Raw genomic sequence first — 16,330 nt, 5'->3', positions numbered from 1 at the left:
CCTGCTACCCCCCAAAAAATCCCACCCCACCTGTGTTCATCCCTCATAATTGAATCTGCCACCCTCCTCCCTGTCACCCTTACAGATCACGTCCCCCCCAAAAAAAACCCATAACACCACCCACCTTAACCGTGTTCATCCCTCGTCATTGAATCTGCCTCTCTCCTCCCTGTCACCCTTACAGTCAGCAAGATTATCTCCACCCCTCCCCCCCCCCCCCCCCCCCCCCCAACCTACAGTCAGTGTTCCACATCCATCCGATCAGCTTCGGGTGCGTCTTGCTGTGAGTAGTCTGGTCCAGCGTAAATGTCATGTACAGGGTGCTGTGGACTGCGGCGAGGGCTCCTCTGGGATCTGTTTGGGCTGATGCCCTGCCCCCCCTCTGCTCCCTGGAGCCGCTGGGGGCTGGGCTGACTGGAGGGAGCATTAGACACACTGGGGCTCGGGGGGCTGTTCGGGGGACCCACAGTGAGCGAGACATTGGCTACAGAGTTGCTGAGAGCGCTGAGAGAAGTATCGGCTGGACATTCAAAGTGCACACAGTGGAACACTTCATTTGCGGTGTTGTGAGTGCCAACAATCCTGACAAAGGCAATTGGTTCAGCTTCAAAGGTGATGGTCTGCCAGGATCTGAAGTGAAAGGGAAAACATGATACAGTGGCATGAGAAAGTCTGAGTGTTGAAAGTTCAACAGCAACTGTGTGTTGAGAACTATGGGAATATAATCTGTACACTTTAAATCTCTTCACCTACATTTCAACTTTTCTTTCAATATATTTTTTAAGTAGTCAAAAATAAATTTCAAGGGCACTTAGAATGAATGTGACACATTCAGATAACAGTCAATTTAAGTTTAAGCTCAAGTTAGTCTGTTACTTCCAACTGGAGCAAGTATGCCCGCATGTCGACCTGGAACGTACTTGCATGCTTCTCTCCGTTTGTCAGACACCATGTGCCACTTCTGCTGGTCTGTAGACACTTCCACGTAGTAGCTGTAGCTGCGGTCGTCACAGTCCCACAGCAGCAGCCTGACACACAACACACGTCTTACAAGCAGAGTAGGGGATTACATTTCAACGTTCTTCGTTTGAAAAAGCAATCAATGATCAATTAAAGATCAACCTTGCCAATGTGAATAGAAAAATCATACAGTTAGAGCATTCTTTTCAGTATCCTTCATGTAAATAACATTAAACTAAACAGCAAATCTCTCAAAGCATTACTTTTCTGTACTCAACACAAACACATGTACTCAGAATCACTGCAACAGAAGTAGACTTTTTGTTTTACAGCAGCCTGTAACAATCAAGTCTGGGCCAGAAAAACCAATGGTTGACAGCATGAACAACTTCTACAACATCAGGTTACAACACACAATCAGCAGTGACAAGGCCTGACCACCCAATCACCATCTTCCCCATAGCTATCCTCTCGGGGTAGCAGTAGTAGAACCAGAATTGTGAAAAAGGGGGTGCACATAATACCTAAGTCATGAAGTGACTTGTCCGAGGACCCAGTTAACATGACTGGTTTGTTAAATCTTTATTAGAAATTATGACTTTTTCAATATAATTATGTGTTTCATCTTATATCAATGAATATCTGCAAGTACCGGTACAATCATGCAGTCCAACGTCTTGGTGTGTCCTTACCTTTCACTTCCTGGTTCAGCTTATTTACGGGTCATATCATGTTCTATCATATTTCACGGGTCAAGTTAATACCTCAGCTTATCTACGGGGTCGGCTTATCTGCGGTCATATAGAGTAAGGTGCCTGAAAAAGGAGTGGTGCGCATCCCTGTACCCTTGATCCACCAGCAGTTAATACATCAGTGTGTCAACCTTCCAACTGCCCGGTGACAGCAGGGGTTCAGCCTTATTAGCTCACCTCATAGACTGGATGATGTATGGCTGAGCAAGCTGTACGACGATAGCGCCGCTCCCCAGTTGGTGACAGGTGTAGCCCGAGTCCCAGTCATAGTGCCGGGTGTCGCCATTGATCAGTGCATTCCGACTCCGACTCACTCCCTCGATCACACACGCACTGTGTTTTATGGTGGCCACATTCTCTGAGGGAACTGAAACAGCACAAACACACACACATGGACAACTAGAGTCAATAAGACATACATAATCACTCAATTTGTCAAAGACCACCATTTACAATAATTGGTGAGTGAGTTGGGTTTAACGCCGCTTTTAAGAGTATTCCAGTTATATCACGGCGTGTCAGCTTAATGTGGGAGGAAAGCCCGAAGTGATGCAGGTCTCAGACGTTTCCAACTTCCGTGAAACCCATGAGCACGGGTATGGTGCTGACAAACCTAGAAACATAATCAGGGCGAACCGGGATTCGGACCCACAATCATAGGTTTCTGGCGTGTCTAAGGGATGCAACTCTGCACAGCGCCTTAGACGACTGGGCCACCCATGCCCCCCATTTACAATAAATGTTTTGAGGTATCTTCACACAAGCAGGAAAGATTTCTCCCTATGTAAGATGTGTATCGAGGGCCAGTAGACATTCCATACTGTTCAAAGTGACGTTAAACCCTACTCACTCACTCATTCACTTATTACATATATCTACACAGTTAGCACTAACCCTATGTTATTCTGACACATTCAGACTTTTACATTTTAAGGGATAATATTTCCTCAACAGAGTGAAACATGAACAATCTGCAAAAGTCTTATCATGGCCAACACAAATTATTTTGGTCAAATTGGCAGTGAAATTGAAACTAGATTCAAATTTAGTTGTATTTTTAATTTTCAGTTTGGTAACACTTCTTAAGTCTTATCTTCATTTTGTTCAGCGATATCGATGTATTCAGCCAACCAATGAAAAATCATAATGATGCAATGATGCATAGGCTGCATGCGCCAACTTACCCACAAGTCCTCTGCTGAGTTGGAAGGGCTTGCTGGTGTACAGACACTCAAAAGACACTATATGAAAGACACGGTTTACTGTATTGTGGGTCCCAACAATGCGGATGTACCTGAAGGAAGAACACAGGCAAGTTTGATAACCATCATATCCGTCGATACAAAAAGGAGTGTTAAGAAAATGTCTTACTAAAAGCGATCACAATCATTAGAAACCAATAAATAAAGAATGTTGCTCTGTGACATTGCTTATCAATGAATATTGTGACATTGCTTATCGCATGAATACTCTGTGACATTGCTTATCGTATGAATACTGTGACATTGCTTATCGTATGAATACTGTGACATTGCTTATCGCATGAATACTCTGTGACATTGCTTATCGTATGAATACTGTGACATTGCTTATCAATGAATACTCTGTGACATTGCTTATCGCATGATTACTCTGCGACATTGCTTATCGTATGTATACTGTGACATTGCTTATCGCATGAATACTCTGACATTGCTTAACGTATGAATGCTCTGTGACATTGCTTATCGTATGTATACTGTGACATTGCTTATTGTATGAATACTGTGACATTGCTTATCGTATGAATACTGTGACATTGCTTATCGTATGAATACTGTGACATTGTATATTGTGACAACGACAGTGCTTCTCACTGTATATGTACGTGTACATGTATATGGAAAAAATATGGACCTATTTTTAATTTTTTTTAAATTAAGAATGAAAACATTGAAAACACATTAACCACTTCTGAATGAGACAGACACCTTTGTTGACATAGAACCCTGTAAGGCAAGTACCTGACAGCTCTGGATGGGAAGTGCATGATCTGCCAGGAACGACACAGGAAGCCGGTGTGATCGATGATTCTCTCGTAGTCCTTGTCATCCATCGACACCTCGATGTAGTAGGAGTACGACCTGCAACACACAACATGCTCTCAATCAGGTGAGACTTTATTGCGAAAACGGTTTACCTTTTTGCAAAGCTCAGCTTTCATCACTGATTTTAATGATCCATACATATAATTTTCACCATTGCCTTTTACACCCAATGGAATCTGTTTCTGATAATCGGTTATTCTTGTTTTATACATACAGATACCAATATTACCAAAGACTCTGAAAAAAGGTTACCCATGTCAGCTTTGGCAGACTATTTCAAGCCACAGTTTGAAGCACACCAGGTTGATGCCAACACAGTGTGAAGCTTGTAACACAGGCACTCACCTCATGTCCTTGTCCCACAGGAGCAGCTTGGCAGTGTTGAGGATGAAGGCCTGGCCCAGCTTGATGACCACGCCCTGGCCATTATTCTCATCTATGGGGTGGCGTGAGAAACCCCGGTCCAGGTCGTAGTTCTGACTGTCCCCATCCAACAAGGCTGCCTTCATCTCCCCCCGCAACACTTGACTCCCAAACCTAGTGGCCGCCACATTCTCCTCATGGACTGAAAAAGTTAAAATGTCGGTTACCATGGTAACTCTTTAAAACAATCCATCATACACCAAGCCAAAACCAAATCACTAAAACATTAAAACAATGAATGTGATTGCCCATACCCGAATAATACACCATGCAAGAATCTGCAGTGCGATCATTATCCACAAAATCAATGGCTATATATCCGACTTCCACATGCCACCCAACATGCTAACTTCGGTTGAGTGAGTGAGTATGGTTTTACGCCCCTTTTAGCAATATTCCAGCAATATCATGGCGGGCTTCACACATTGTACCCATATGGGGAATCGAACCTGTGTCTTCGTGTGACGAGCGAACGCTTTAACCTCTAGACTACCCAACCACCCCTAACTTCATTTGAGACCGAGTTGGCACTTACTGAGACAGCCTCTGTACTTGAGTTCCATGTCCCTGGACTCCGTCTGTGTCTTGATGGCGTCCAGGATGGCATCCGCCGACACGAGACCAGTTGGCCGGACATCGTTCAGTAGTTCCTGCATGGTCATCAGAGAGAACCTGACAGAGTCCAGGATGGGGGTGGGATCCTGGCCCTGGTTCTGGTCCGCCCAGCTCTTGATGGCCTTGAAGATGTCGATCTCCAGAGCACAGAAGGAATCGGTGCAGATGAGCTGTTTCACTGACGACTGAAACAAACAATCAAACATGCCTTATAATCTGGACACGTGGGGATTCTGGGTAAGAATATATGTCCCCAGCAACCTATGCTTGTTGTAAGAGCCGACTTAATGGATCAGGTGGTCAGGCTCAGTGACTTGGTTGAACGCATATTATCCTATGCGAGTTGAATGGATGGATGCTCATGATGTCAATCACTGAATTGTCTGGTCCTGATTTTTTACAGACCACTGTTATATAGCTGGAATATTGCTGAGTGCGGCACTAAACAGACAATCCAGTGATTGATATTATGAGCAACTATCCATGCTTTTGGGGTACACTGACATGCCATCAACCAAGTCACTAAGCCTGACCACCAAATCCATTAAGTTGCCTTTAACAACCAGCTGCTTTAGGTTACTGGGGACCTTTTATCACATGGATTCCAAATGGGTTGCCAAAGAAGAAAGTTGATGTGGGTGGGACGAAGGTATCTGAATTAATGAGTGAGTGAGTTGGGTTTAAGGCTGCTTTTAACACTATTCCAGTTATATCACGGCGTGTCAGCTTAATGTGGGAGGAAAGCCCGAAGTGATGCAGGTCTCAGACGTTTACCACTTTAGTGAAACCCACGGGCATGGGTATGGTGCTGCCAAACCTAGGAACATAATCAGGGGAAACCGGGATTCGAACCCACAATCATAGGTTTCTGGCATGCCCAAGGGAGGCAACTCTGCACAGCGAATCACGGCGCCTTAGATGACTGGGCCACCCGTGCCCCCCCCCTTCTGAATTAATGAATAACAATAACCTAACAATTTCAACAAATGATTATGCAATTTTTTTGCAAGAACTAAACTGAAAATCTTTATCAATCTGAGTGAGGATAAAATGCCCTTGTAGTGTTAAAACAATGGGGAAGTTGGGAAATTTGAATGAGCCCACAGGAATTTGTACTAGCCCCGGGCCAGGAGGCTAGTGTTAATTTCTACCAATGTATTGTTTAATATGCAAATGTTTATCAGCATTACAGTTTTAGAGTTAAGCATGTCAAGACCAAATTGATACGATTGAAACTCACATGGCTCGGTTATGGTGCCAAGGATCATAATCAAGGTGGATCTGGGATTCAAACCCAAGACCTTGCATCCTGACACCGCTAACAGGTCTAAGGGGCATAACTCTGCACATAATTAAGCAGTGCCTTGCACGAATACTGGACCAGCCACGCCCACATTATCTGGTGACTCAACACACAGTAAGCATGGCAAGGTAATGACATATTCACAACGATCATTTTCCGTTTCACCGGTTGTCTCATCTTCATGTGGTGATATTTGCTGCAATAACACATCAGTTGATACATACCTGGGATAATGTTAGAAAGGGTTCACTGTGGAGAATCTCAAATGCATTTCTATCAATATACTCCTTGCATACTTGACAGAGGGACGCTAGGTTGTACATGTTGGCCAAGTCATAGATGAAGCACACGTTGCGGCTGTTGAGAATCGCCTTTAAATAGTCTGAGATGGCACCTTCAAGTTCAACAAATCCAAACCGGTGTGCCAGGCCAAGAATATCTAACAAATTTTCCTCCTGGAAAGAAAGTGAGGAACATAATCAAGTTAATCAACAATGATCAAATGATTTACTTAGCAAACAAATGTGTTTCTCCACACTGATGAATCTAAATCTGACAAGCATAAGTACTTTTAGCAGGGTAGTAAGTTCTCACAAATTCTCATGAAACTAAGTTTGTTTGTTTGTTTGTTGTCTAACACTGCACTCAGCAATATTCCAGCAATATGACAGCGGTCTGTAAATAATCAAGTATGGACCATACAATCCAGTGATTGACATCTTAAGCATCGATCCACACAATTAGGATACGATGACATGCATCAACCAAGTCGGCGAGCCTGAACACCTGATCCCGTTAGTCGCCTGGGTTGCTGAAGACAAATTCTAACCAGGATCTCCAAGGGTATCATGAAACATAACTACCATGACTACTGAACACACACAAAAGTTAATGACACAACATCAGCATTTGCCAAAAACACTGTCAGCTGAAACGAATTACCATGGTTACCAAATTGTGAATATATGTCCCCACATGTAGGAATTTATCTATGATTCTGAACTAAGTGACCTTGGCAGTAAAGTTTGGAAAATAATATACTTTTTTTCACAATTGTCATTTTTCTTCAAATTTATATTCCCCAAATTCAGAGGTATGTTAACATTACATTCAATGCAATAATGTAGGAGCAAGCATAACATCATCTTCCTCTTTATCAATGTATATCGGTCCTGTTACCACTGAAATACACGTCACCATGATCAAGTCATCACTTTAGTTATAGGAATTAACTATGATAGCAGGAAGAGTGAAATTTGTAACTTCAAATTTGGGAATATTGGCTGACATTTGCTGCAGATTTGGGGCTGAACATTATGTCCCTGAGCAACTCTAGAAAAATGCCAGATATGTAACATCTTGCTTTCCAGAAAATTCAGTCGTATGCAGTTCTACAGAATTTATGAACAAACAACTACATACTATAAGCAAATGATAAGGGGAGTAAGTATGGTCTGTGAAACTTAGGCGATATTCCCGCAATATCACGGCAGGGAATGCCAGAAATAGGCTTCACACATCATACCCATTTAGGGGATCTAACCCAGGTCTTTCTGTGTGACAAGCAAACACTTTGACCATTAGGCTACCACACCACACCTATATCTTATGACTCTCAGTAACAGCTTGTCCAGCTTCTGTACCTTGATTTCGATGAGATTCATGCGTCCTGTGTACATGTACTTGAGCAGTGCTGAAAAGGCTATGTTTGGTGTATCCTGCAGCTCTATCTCCGTCGTCCCTGGCTGCGACTCCTTCATCCCACCAAACAACAGTGCTCTGATCAAAATAAACATCCTTATTACACATCAGGCAAAGAATAGGTCATTTCATTAAAAGGTCAAATACAATCTTTCAACATTCCCTATCACATTCATCCGTCATGTTACTCATGTATGCATGGTATGTTTGCCCATAGAAAAGAATTCCAAACTGGAAACATCACATTATCAGTGAGTTTGCTGGAGACAATTGGCAAACGGAAATTTTCATGAATTTATCAACATTTGACAAGACATTCTTCGATATAATGACAAAGAACCAGTTTAGAAAATAAACTGATCTGAAACTCAGCCATATATCTGACACAAGCGGTAAAAGTAGCATCAACAAATAAGACTGTCAAACGAATCCACTTAAAACATATGGAATCAGAATTAACTTGATGTACATGGTGTATGCCAGTGTTAGAACTAAACTCAAAAGATTCAAAAGATAAAATGCCCTTGTAATGTTAAAACAATGGGAAAATTTTGAAATTTGTACCATCCCGCAGGAAGTTGTACTAGCCCCGAGCTAGCAGGTTAGTGTTCATTTCTAACCCTGTATGCTATGTAATCATAATAGTTCTCAAACTATTGACAAAATGTTCTTTAATAAATGATGTTGCAGACTGAGATGAAAGAACTAGTAAACTGCAACTATTCTTACTAGATGATGTACTTTTACTAGTCCCTCTGAGATGTTTCTCTGGTTTATCATGTTTATGCCCAACATTTGACACAGCCACCAATCTGCCTAGTGGAAGAATTGGCTGTTTAAGTAGAACTGGACTTATTCCCCATGTTCACTGGGTGATGTTGAAATATACTACACAAAATAGTAATGGGTCATGAATATTTTGTGGGATATTTTAATGAAAGTGTGTGATCACTCTTTACAACAAAATATATTCCCAAACATCATGAACATATTCATGATGGTTCAGAATACTTGAATTCGACCTCATGCTAAAGTTATTCCAACCCATCACACACAATTGCCAGCAAATGTCACATTCCTGGTCCCAACAATTTCCTGCTACAACTAGCATTACACCTACAAAAAGATAGCAAACCAACTGAAGACAACAGATTAGCTGCATGGCATACCTGAAGTATTCTGATCGAGCAGCCAGAATGACCTTGTGAGCATGGAAGCGCACACCTTCAACGAGCAGTGTAATGTCACTGTAGTCTTCATTTTCTACAAGTTCACCGAGGTTGTCAGACAGGTAGCCGACGTGGTCAACAATTCCTGCAGGAGTTGGTGAACGTAGATGACGATGGTCACACATTTTGATTTTCCTCTAATATGTCACACTGACCTTACATCATAGCATTGGTAGGAGTTGATCTGTGGGGGGAAAAAACGCCATTGTCAGTTTTAAAAGTTATACACCTGGCATTGCCTTATCGGCAGGGATGGAAATTTGCACAAGCATGTTAGTCCATACCAGTCTTGTCAATGTTATCCAAAGCATGCTTAGGGCTAGAAGAATTTCAAACATTTTTGGGTGTACTGACATGATTGCTCTATGTTATCAGTAACTGGGCAGATAGAGTGAGTGAGTGAGTATGGTTTTACGCCGCTTTTAGCAATATTCCAGCAATATCACGGCGGGGGACACCAGAAATGGGCTTCACACATTGTACCCATGTCGGGAATCGAACCCGGGTCTTCAGCGTGACGAGCGAACGCTTTAACCACTAGGCTACCCGACCGCCCCTGGGCAGATAAACATTTTTGGTTAAGTTCCATCCCTGATTAGAGAGTATCCCTCCTATCTCTGTTCACACCTGTATCAAAATCCACTTATTCTCGCTCCCTATAGTAATTTGTTTCCTCCTCTGCTTAACAGTTGACATACTTATCCAGTGTCTACTCTGCCTATGTACAAATGACACAAATCTATTTTCAAATTTAATTCTAATTTCTATATGTTGAATGGGCAAAGGTTTATATTCTCAGAAGCTTCTAGTAAGAGACCTGCGAGTGAAGTTAAATGTTGATTCACACTAAAGTAATATCACCGGAACCTCTAAAACACTACGAGCCCTTATACCACCCGACCCCAAGAACCCTTTCAGGACTGCAGACTGTATGTCATAACCACAATCAGTCTAAACATACACACATCTTCTTTTGATAGATCTAGTGAAGAAAAAAATGGGGCTACATTATTTGGCCTAATTTTATATTTGTTAATGTTGAACTGCTGAAAAACATTTTAGCGCAACAAAACAATTAATACAAAAGATTTGTTTGATAAGTCATTGGAAAATCAAGTGCGATAACAAGTACACTTTGTAATTACCTACACCAAGTACATAGTGTTACCTAAACTGTCCATTCAGCAACAGAAACATGCAAGTTGACAATCTCTTCCTAATTTCTCACGAGTGAAACTACCATATTTTTACAAACTGTAGTGTATCAACATGCATATCTACCACCTGGATGTCATGTTAAAGCGTTTGCCAGTACAATCACCATGGGAACATTAATAGAGTTGTATGCAGTGATTATCGTGATGCTCTTCTCTTACCGAAAGCCGATCAAAACAACGGCCATGTTGCTTTTAGCCTTATCACATATGACGTAATTGCTGCTCCGTAAGAAAGATAGTGCATCGGTGTGTACCCATATCCTTAGCCCGTAAGCTCTCAATTAGTAATTAAAAACACGCGCTGATAATAGATATGCTTATGTGCCGTGCATACATGTAATACTGAATTAATCTCACACAATGTACATGAAAATGATATCACTCCGCAAGGGACCATTCATTACTTCACACAGCGGGATCCTTCGTTAATTCAAACAACAGTTGACGATCGAGTGGACGCACTGCTCTGTTTACAAGGAAATGTGGTGCTAACAAACACACGCACGCACGCACGCACGCACGCACGCACGCACGCACGCACACCAAACAAAAACACCTTAAGACTTTACTTTGTATTTTAACACAAACAATTGTTTCTAAATCGTAAGAAAGTTTTGGTTTATATGTGCTAACTAGAAACTCACACATGTTGCATCTCAAGTACATATGTATATACCATGTATTATTGATGTATATTGACGCAGGGATTGAACAATTTTAAAGAAACAAAAACTTGTATTCGTCATGTTTCCCATATTAACACAGACCGGGATAATTTATTTTAAGGTCTCTGGTCTGATGCAGTATATATGGGTATTATATCCTTTTTTAACCGGAGAAAAACAGATAGCGGTCCTCGGTTAAAATGTGTCCCTGAAAATGACATGGACTTGTAGGATCTTGAACACATAGTGAAAATGTTGACATCCACAGATTCTCTTCCTTATGTGTAAAAGCCTTTCATAAACTTGATTCCGTATATCATTTACTGTTTTTTCCTTGTTTGTTTCTATGATAACTGTATTATTTTATGATTGAGTATGGTACCTGAAAAGTGCGTTTTTCTTTGATTGGATGTTTCCATGACAACCACTCAGTGCAGTGCTCCTGGACGCTGTGAGGATTTTACAGTGATCACTACATGTACCAAACGCAGATAAGACGCCAGTCTCTGAACAAGACATAGTTTAATAGTGGACGGAATCTCCATACACGGCTATCTGACTCTGTGCATGCCAAGGAAGACAGAAAACAAACCACTTCACGTTTCATTCATTCCATTTAATGTCTGCATATACCAAACTGGCAATATAAGACTTCGGTTATAAGAATGGTGAAGTAATGCTTTAGAGAAATTTCAAATTACAATTAAAACAGGATTTACAGAAGTTGTATAATGTTTTCCATGTAATGAATTACAACATCATGATTTACAGGGATGTATAACGTCAGACAATATGTACAATTTCAAACAAATCAAATTAAATATACAGAAATTCCAATAGGTTTTACAATACATGTGGATGTTTTCACACAGGGAGAACCTGGTTCTTGCTGCTGGCGATGTTCCTGATACACTGCACAACACGACCAAAGACAGAGTTGTGGCCAGGTGTGTCTTTGACATGTGATTTGGCAGCAGAAACGTCTGTGGGTTTCACCTTGTTTTTGAATGCGACAGATGCCAGTCTAGTACGGACACTGGTGATGAAACGCCTGAGCTTCCCGGCTTTAGGGAGCAGTGTCGGGGGCACAAGTTCTCCCTGGACGAAGATGGGTGGTGGGAGAAGTCGCGAAAGCCTGTAATGAGCGGCGGCCGATGTGACGGCGTTGTGGATTTCGATGAGTGAGTTGCGCACGCTTGGGTGGCGATCATTGCTGAGGAAAAGTTTGGACATCTGTGTCCAGCCACAATCAACCTCTCTCTGTAACATCCACAGATGTCGCTTGCCTCTCTTGTTCTCAGTCACCTGTTATAAAGAAATAAACACACAAATTGCACATATCCATACAGTAAACCGTCTTCGATGACAAGAATTAACTTAAACTAATATGAGGACGAATGACGTTCTAAAAACATATTTGGTAAATTAAGTTTACTCCCCAGGTCCGTTTAGGGGCAAAGGAAATACCGGAATATGATGCTAAACCATTCTAATCATGCAGGCCGTAGTGCTTACCTCATTTTCGTGGAGAATGGCAGTCCGGATCAGATGGAGCCAAAGGCGGATGGCGTCAAACTCATCCAGAAGTTCACTGGTGAACAGATGCTGCAGGTCTGGAAAATGAAATAAGTCTACAGTCTTAAATTACATCTCTTCACATTCAAACCCGCTGTTATACAGTCATACAGGAAGTTAACACAAATCACAATAAAATTCAAATGTATTACATTAATTTGGAGTCAGTTTGAAAATAAGATGCTCGTTATATTTGAGTTTGCCATCAAGCTTGTCACATTCCTTTTTAACCTGTTCATTATGGAATCTGTTTCGGCAGATAATCCAGACTGATTATTCTTTGGGGTGGACGTTTTATACTTGTCAAAATTGTATCCACTGAGACAAACTTCAAGCTAAACTCTTCTCCTTGAGACATCAATTATATATCTTCATGAGCGCTCACATGACTTATCTGATTAATTATTGCCAGCGAAACGTTTGGAGAAGGGAGACGATAAATAACATTCCTTTTTCAAACATGAAATCATTTTCTCGTTTTTAAAAATCACATTAACTGTAAAATGAAACTAACCTGGAGCTGTTCGTGCTCCTCGGAGCCAGTCGCGGCCACAAAACGTCATTTTCAACACTTGCTTCAAGGAAAGATTCGCAAATATTCACTGAGCAAAACTGGAGCGTGTTGACATTACCGAATCAATGTCGGAGTGATTGTCGATGACGTCATGTCATTGTGACGTCACGTTATTGTGACGTCATAGTACCACGGGAGGTAATTGGATTCATTAAAGACACCCGTACTGCTAAATCAAACCATGTATAAGGTCAAACCCTAGCAGTTCCTTCATACTATGGGCAGTGTTTTTTAGGATTACTGAATACATGTTCCTGTGTTAAAGACATGGAAACTGTTTCACTTTAAATGAGAACAACTACATGACAGAACATGAGATATCGCCTGTATCTTGGACATAATGATGCAGGTGGCATTGTGGAGTTACTAGCGACCGCTGTTGTTCTCTTCTGTCTGGCACACCTACTTCTCATGCCAGTTATATGGTCATTAAAATCTTCAGTGTCAGTGGGATATTGTGTATATGCCATAGTTTATTCAACACGACATGTCCAAATGGCGAGAGGATTTTATGACCGCAACGCCAGGTGTCATCGGTTTCAATTTACAATGATTACCGAGTGACGCTTTTTTGTGAATTCATGCTTCCAATTTGATCGGAATAGGCCTTTTTCCTGTGGTGGGTTGACAAGCATTGACAAGCATTGACACGTCAAGTCAAAGTCTCCTCTTCGATATCCCACATGTGTACAATGTGTGGAACCCATTCTGGGTTTTCTCTGTCGTTATTTCAGTTGGAATATTGCCGAAAGCGGCGTAAAACCCTACTCATATACTGTTTCGTTCATGTGACATGGACGAAATGAACAGTTTACGTATAGTGTTCGTCTTCGTGTAGCAACTATCAAGTTTATGTTATTTGTCTTCGTCCGATTCCGCATCTTCTACAAAGACACTCAGGTACTTACTATATATGGCACCATCCCACCTACAGTATATCTTTCCTCTTTTAGAAGCAGCTATACGACCACACTAACAATCGTTTATGTAACACACATAGGAACAGAAATATTTTTTTCTATTGCATGCAGATAAGACGCCAGTCTCTGAACAAGACATAGTTTAATAGTGGACGGAATCTCCATACACGGCTATCTGACTGTGTGTATGCCAAGGAAGACAGAAAACAAACCACTTCACGTTTCATTCATTCCATTTAATGTCTGCATATACCAAACTGGCAATATGAGACTTCGGTTATTAGAATGATGAAAAAGTAATGCTTTAGAGAAATTTCAAATTACAAATAAAACAGGATTTACAGAAGTTGTATAATGTTTTCCATGTAATGAATTACAACATCATGATTTACAGGGATGTATAACGTCAGACAATATGTACAATTTCAAACAAATCAAATTAAATATACAGAAATTCCAATAGGTTTTACAATACATGTGGATGTTTTCACACAGGGAGAACCTGGTTCCTGCTACTGGCGATGTTCCTGATACACTGCACAACACGACCAAAGACAGAGCTGTGGCCAGGTGTGTCTTTGACATGTGATTTGGCAGCAGAAACGTCTGTGGGTTTCACTTTGTTTTTGAATGCGATAGATGCCAGTCTAGTACGGACACTGGTGATGAAACGCCTGAGCTTCCCGGCTTTAGGGGGCAGGGTCGGGGGGACAAGTTCTCCCTGGACGAATATGGGTGGCGGGAGAAGTCGCGAAAGCCTGTAGTGAGCGGCGGCCGATGTGACGGTGTTGTGGATTTCGATGAGTGAGTTGCGCACGCTTGGGTGGCGATCATTGCTGAGGAAAAGTTTGGACATCTGTGTCCAGCCACAATCAACCTCTCTCTGTAACATCCACAGATGTCGCTTGCCTCTCTTGTTCTCAGTCACCTGTTATAAAGAAATAAACACACAAATTGCACATATCCATACAGTAAACCGTCTTCGATGACAAGAATTAACTTAAACTAATATGAGGACGAATGACGTTCTAAAAACATATTTGGTAAATTAAGTTTACTCCCCAGGTCCGTTTAAGCGCAAAGGAAATATCGGAATATGATGCTACACCATCCTAATCATGCAGGCCGTAGTGCTTACCTCATTTTCTTGGAGAATGGCAGTCCGGATCAGATGGAGCCAAAGGCGGATGGCGTCAAACTCATCCAGAAGTTCACTGGTGAACAGATGCTTCAGGTCTGGAAAATGAAATAAGTCTACAGTCTTAAATTACATCTCTTCACATTCAAACCCGCTGTTATACAGTCATACAGGAAGTTAACACAAATCACAATAAAATTCAAATGCATTATATTAATTTGGAGTCAGTTTGAAAATAAGATGCTCGTTATATTTGAGTTTGCCATCAAGCTTGTCACATTCCTTTTTAACCTGTTCATTATGGAATCTGTTTCGGCAGATAATCCAGACTGATTATTCTTTGGGGTGGACGTTTTATACTTGTCAAAATTGTATCCACTGAGACAAACTTCAAGCTAAACTCTTCTCCTTGAGACATCAATTATATATCTTCATGAGCGCTCACATGACTTATCTGATTAATTATTGCCAGCGAAACGTTTGGAGAAGGGAGACGATAAATAACATTCCTTTTTCAAACATGAAATCATTTTCTCGTTTTTAAAAATCACATTAACTGTAAAATGAAACTAACCTGGAGCTGTTCGTGCTCCTCGGAGCCAGTCGCGGCCACAAAACGTCATTTTCAACACTTGCTTCAAGGAAAGATTCGCAAATATTCATTGAGCAAAACTGGAGCGTGTTGACATTACCGAATCAATGTCGGAGTGATTGTCGATGACGTCATGTCATTGTGACGTCACGTTATTGTGACGTCACGTTATTGTGACGTCATAGTACCACGGGAGGTAATTGGATTCATTAAAGACACCCGTACCGCTAAATCAAACCATGTATAAGGTCAAACCCTAGCAGTTCCTTCATACTATGGGCAGTGTTTTTTAGGATTACTGAATACATGTTCCTGTGTTAAAGACATGGAAACTGTTTCACTTTAAATGAGAACAACTACATGACAGAACATGAGATATCGCCTGTATCTTGGACATAATGATGCAGGTGGCATTGTGGAGTTACTAGCGAATGCTGTTGTTCTCTTCTGTCTGGCACACCTACTTCTCATGCATGTTATATGGTCATTAAAATCTTCAGTGTCAGTGGGATATTGTGTATATGCCATAGTTTATTCAACACGACATGTCCAAATAGCGGGAGGATTTAATGACCGCAA

The 16,330-nt window shown here is 41.3% G+C and overlaps 3 protein-coding genes across 3 annotated transcripts; all 3 read right to left on the bottom strand.

Annotated features, from left to right (window-relative positions):
• Positions 1 to 213: 213 nt before the first annotated feature.
• LOC124140968 (BTB/POZ domain-containing protein 9-like) lies at positions 214 to 10,503 on the bottom strand. Its single transcript, XM_046508816.2, has 11 exons — positions 10,447 to 10,503; positions 9,011 to 9,254; positions 7,784 to 7,919; positions 6,365 to 6,595; positions 4,758 to 5,022; positions 4,145 to 4,364; positions 3,716 to 3,835; positions 2,897 to 3,006; positions 1,890 to 2,079; positions 921 to 1,028; positions 214 to 630 (listed from the first exon to the last, which is right to left on the bottom strand). The coding sequence occupies exons 2-11, from the start codon at positions 9,193 to 9,195 to the stop codon at positions 240 to 242; spliced, it is 1,956 nt and encodes a 651-aa protein (XP_046364772.1). The 5' UTR covers positions 9,196 to 9,254; positions 10,447 to 10,503; the 3' UTR covers positions 214 to 239.
• A 1,069-nt stretch (positions 10,504 to 11,572) lies between these two features.
• On the bottom strand, positions 11,573 to 13,174 carry LOC124141002. The gene is made up of 3 exons (XM_046508853.2): positions 13,042 to 13,174; positions 12,468 to 12,565; positions 11,573 to 12,257 (listed from the first exon to the last, which is right to left on the bottom strand). The coding sequence occupies exons 1-3, from the start codon at positions 13,088 to 13,090 to the stop codon at positions 11,817 to 11,819; spliced, it is 588 nt and encodes a 195-aa protein (XP_046364809.2). The 5' UTR covers positions 13,091 to 13,174; the 3' UTR covers positions 11,573 to 11,816.
• A 1,084-nt stretch (positions 13,175 to 14,258) lies between these two features.
• On the bottom strand, positions 14,259 to 15,853 carry LOC124141003. The gene is made up of 3 exons (XM_046508854.2): positions 15,734 to 15,853; positions 15,160 to 15,257; positions 14,259 to 14,949 (listed from the first exon to the last, which is right to left on the bottom strand). Exons 1-3 carry the CDS (start codon positions 15,780 to 15,782, stop codon positions 14,509 to 14,511), a joined length of 588 nt encoding a protein of 195 aa, XP_046364810.2. The 5' UTR covers positions 15,783 to 15,853; the 3' UTR covers positions 14,259 to 14,508.
• Positions 15,854 to 16,330: the final 477 nt, after the last annotated feature.

The sequence above is a fragment of the Haliotis rufescens genome, unplaced genomic scaffold (genome assembly GCF_023055435.1).
Source record: "Haliotis rufescens isolate VD_foot unplaced genomic scaffold, xgHalRufe1.0.p SCAF_73, whole genome shotgun sequence".
NCBI lineage: Eukaryota > Metazoa > Mollusca > Gastropoda > Lepetellida > Haliotidae > Haliotis > Haliotis rufescens.
This window is presented reverse-complemented; position numbering and strand designations above follow the sequence as displayed.

What these genes read in the sequence shown, in the direction of transcription:
- LOC124141002 (XM_046508853.2), bottom strand. Translation starts at nt 13,090, where the DNA reads ATGACGTTTTGTGGCCGCGACTGGCTCCGAGGAGCACGAACAGCTCCA. An exon ending in AGGAGCACGAACAGCTCCAG is followed by an intron (nt 12,566 to 13,041) that starts GTTAGTTTCATT and finishes TTCATTTTCCAG; the next exon opens with ACCTGCAGCATCTGTTCACC. An exon ending in CCATTCTCCACGAAAATGAG is followed by an intron (nt 12,258 to 12,467) that starts GTAAGCACTACG and finishes TCTTTATAACAG; the next exon opens with GTGACTGAGAACAAGAGAGG.
- LOC124141003 (XM_046508854.2), bottom strand. Translation starts at nt 15,782, where the DNA reads ATGACGTTTTGTGGCCGCGACTGGCTCCGAGGAGCACGAACAGCTCCA. An exon ending in AGGAGCACGAACAGCTCCAG is followed by an intron (nt 15,258 to 15,733) that starts GTTAGTTTCATT and finishes TTCATTTTCCAG; the next exon opens with ACCTGAAGCATCTGTTCACC. An exon ending in CCATTCTCCAAGAAAATGAG is followed by an intron (nt 14,950 to 15,159) that starts GTAAGCACTACG and finishes TCTTTATAACAG; the next exon opens with GTGACTGAGAACAAGAGAGG.
- LOC124140968 (XM_046508816.2), bottom strand. Translation starts at nt 9,195, where the DNA reads ATGTGTGACCATCGTCATCTACGTTCACCAACTCCTGCAGGAATTGTT. An exon ending in GCTCGATCAGAATACTTCAG is followed by an intron (nt 7,920 to 9,010) that starts GTATGCCATGCA and finishes TATTTTGATCAG; the next exon opens with AGCACTGTTGTTTGGTGGGA. An exon ending in CAAGTACAGAGGCTGTCTCA is followed by an intron (nt 4,365 to 4,757) that starts GTAAGTGCCAAC and finishes TAACTTTTTCAG; the next exon opens with TCCATGAGGAGAATGTGGCG.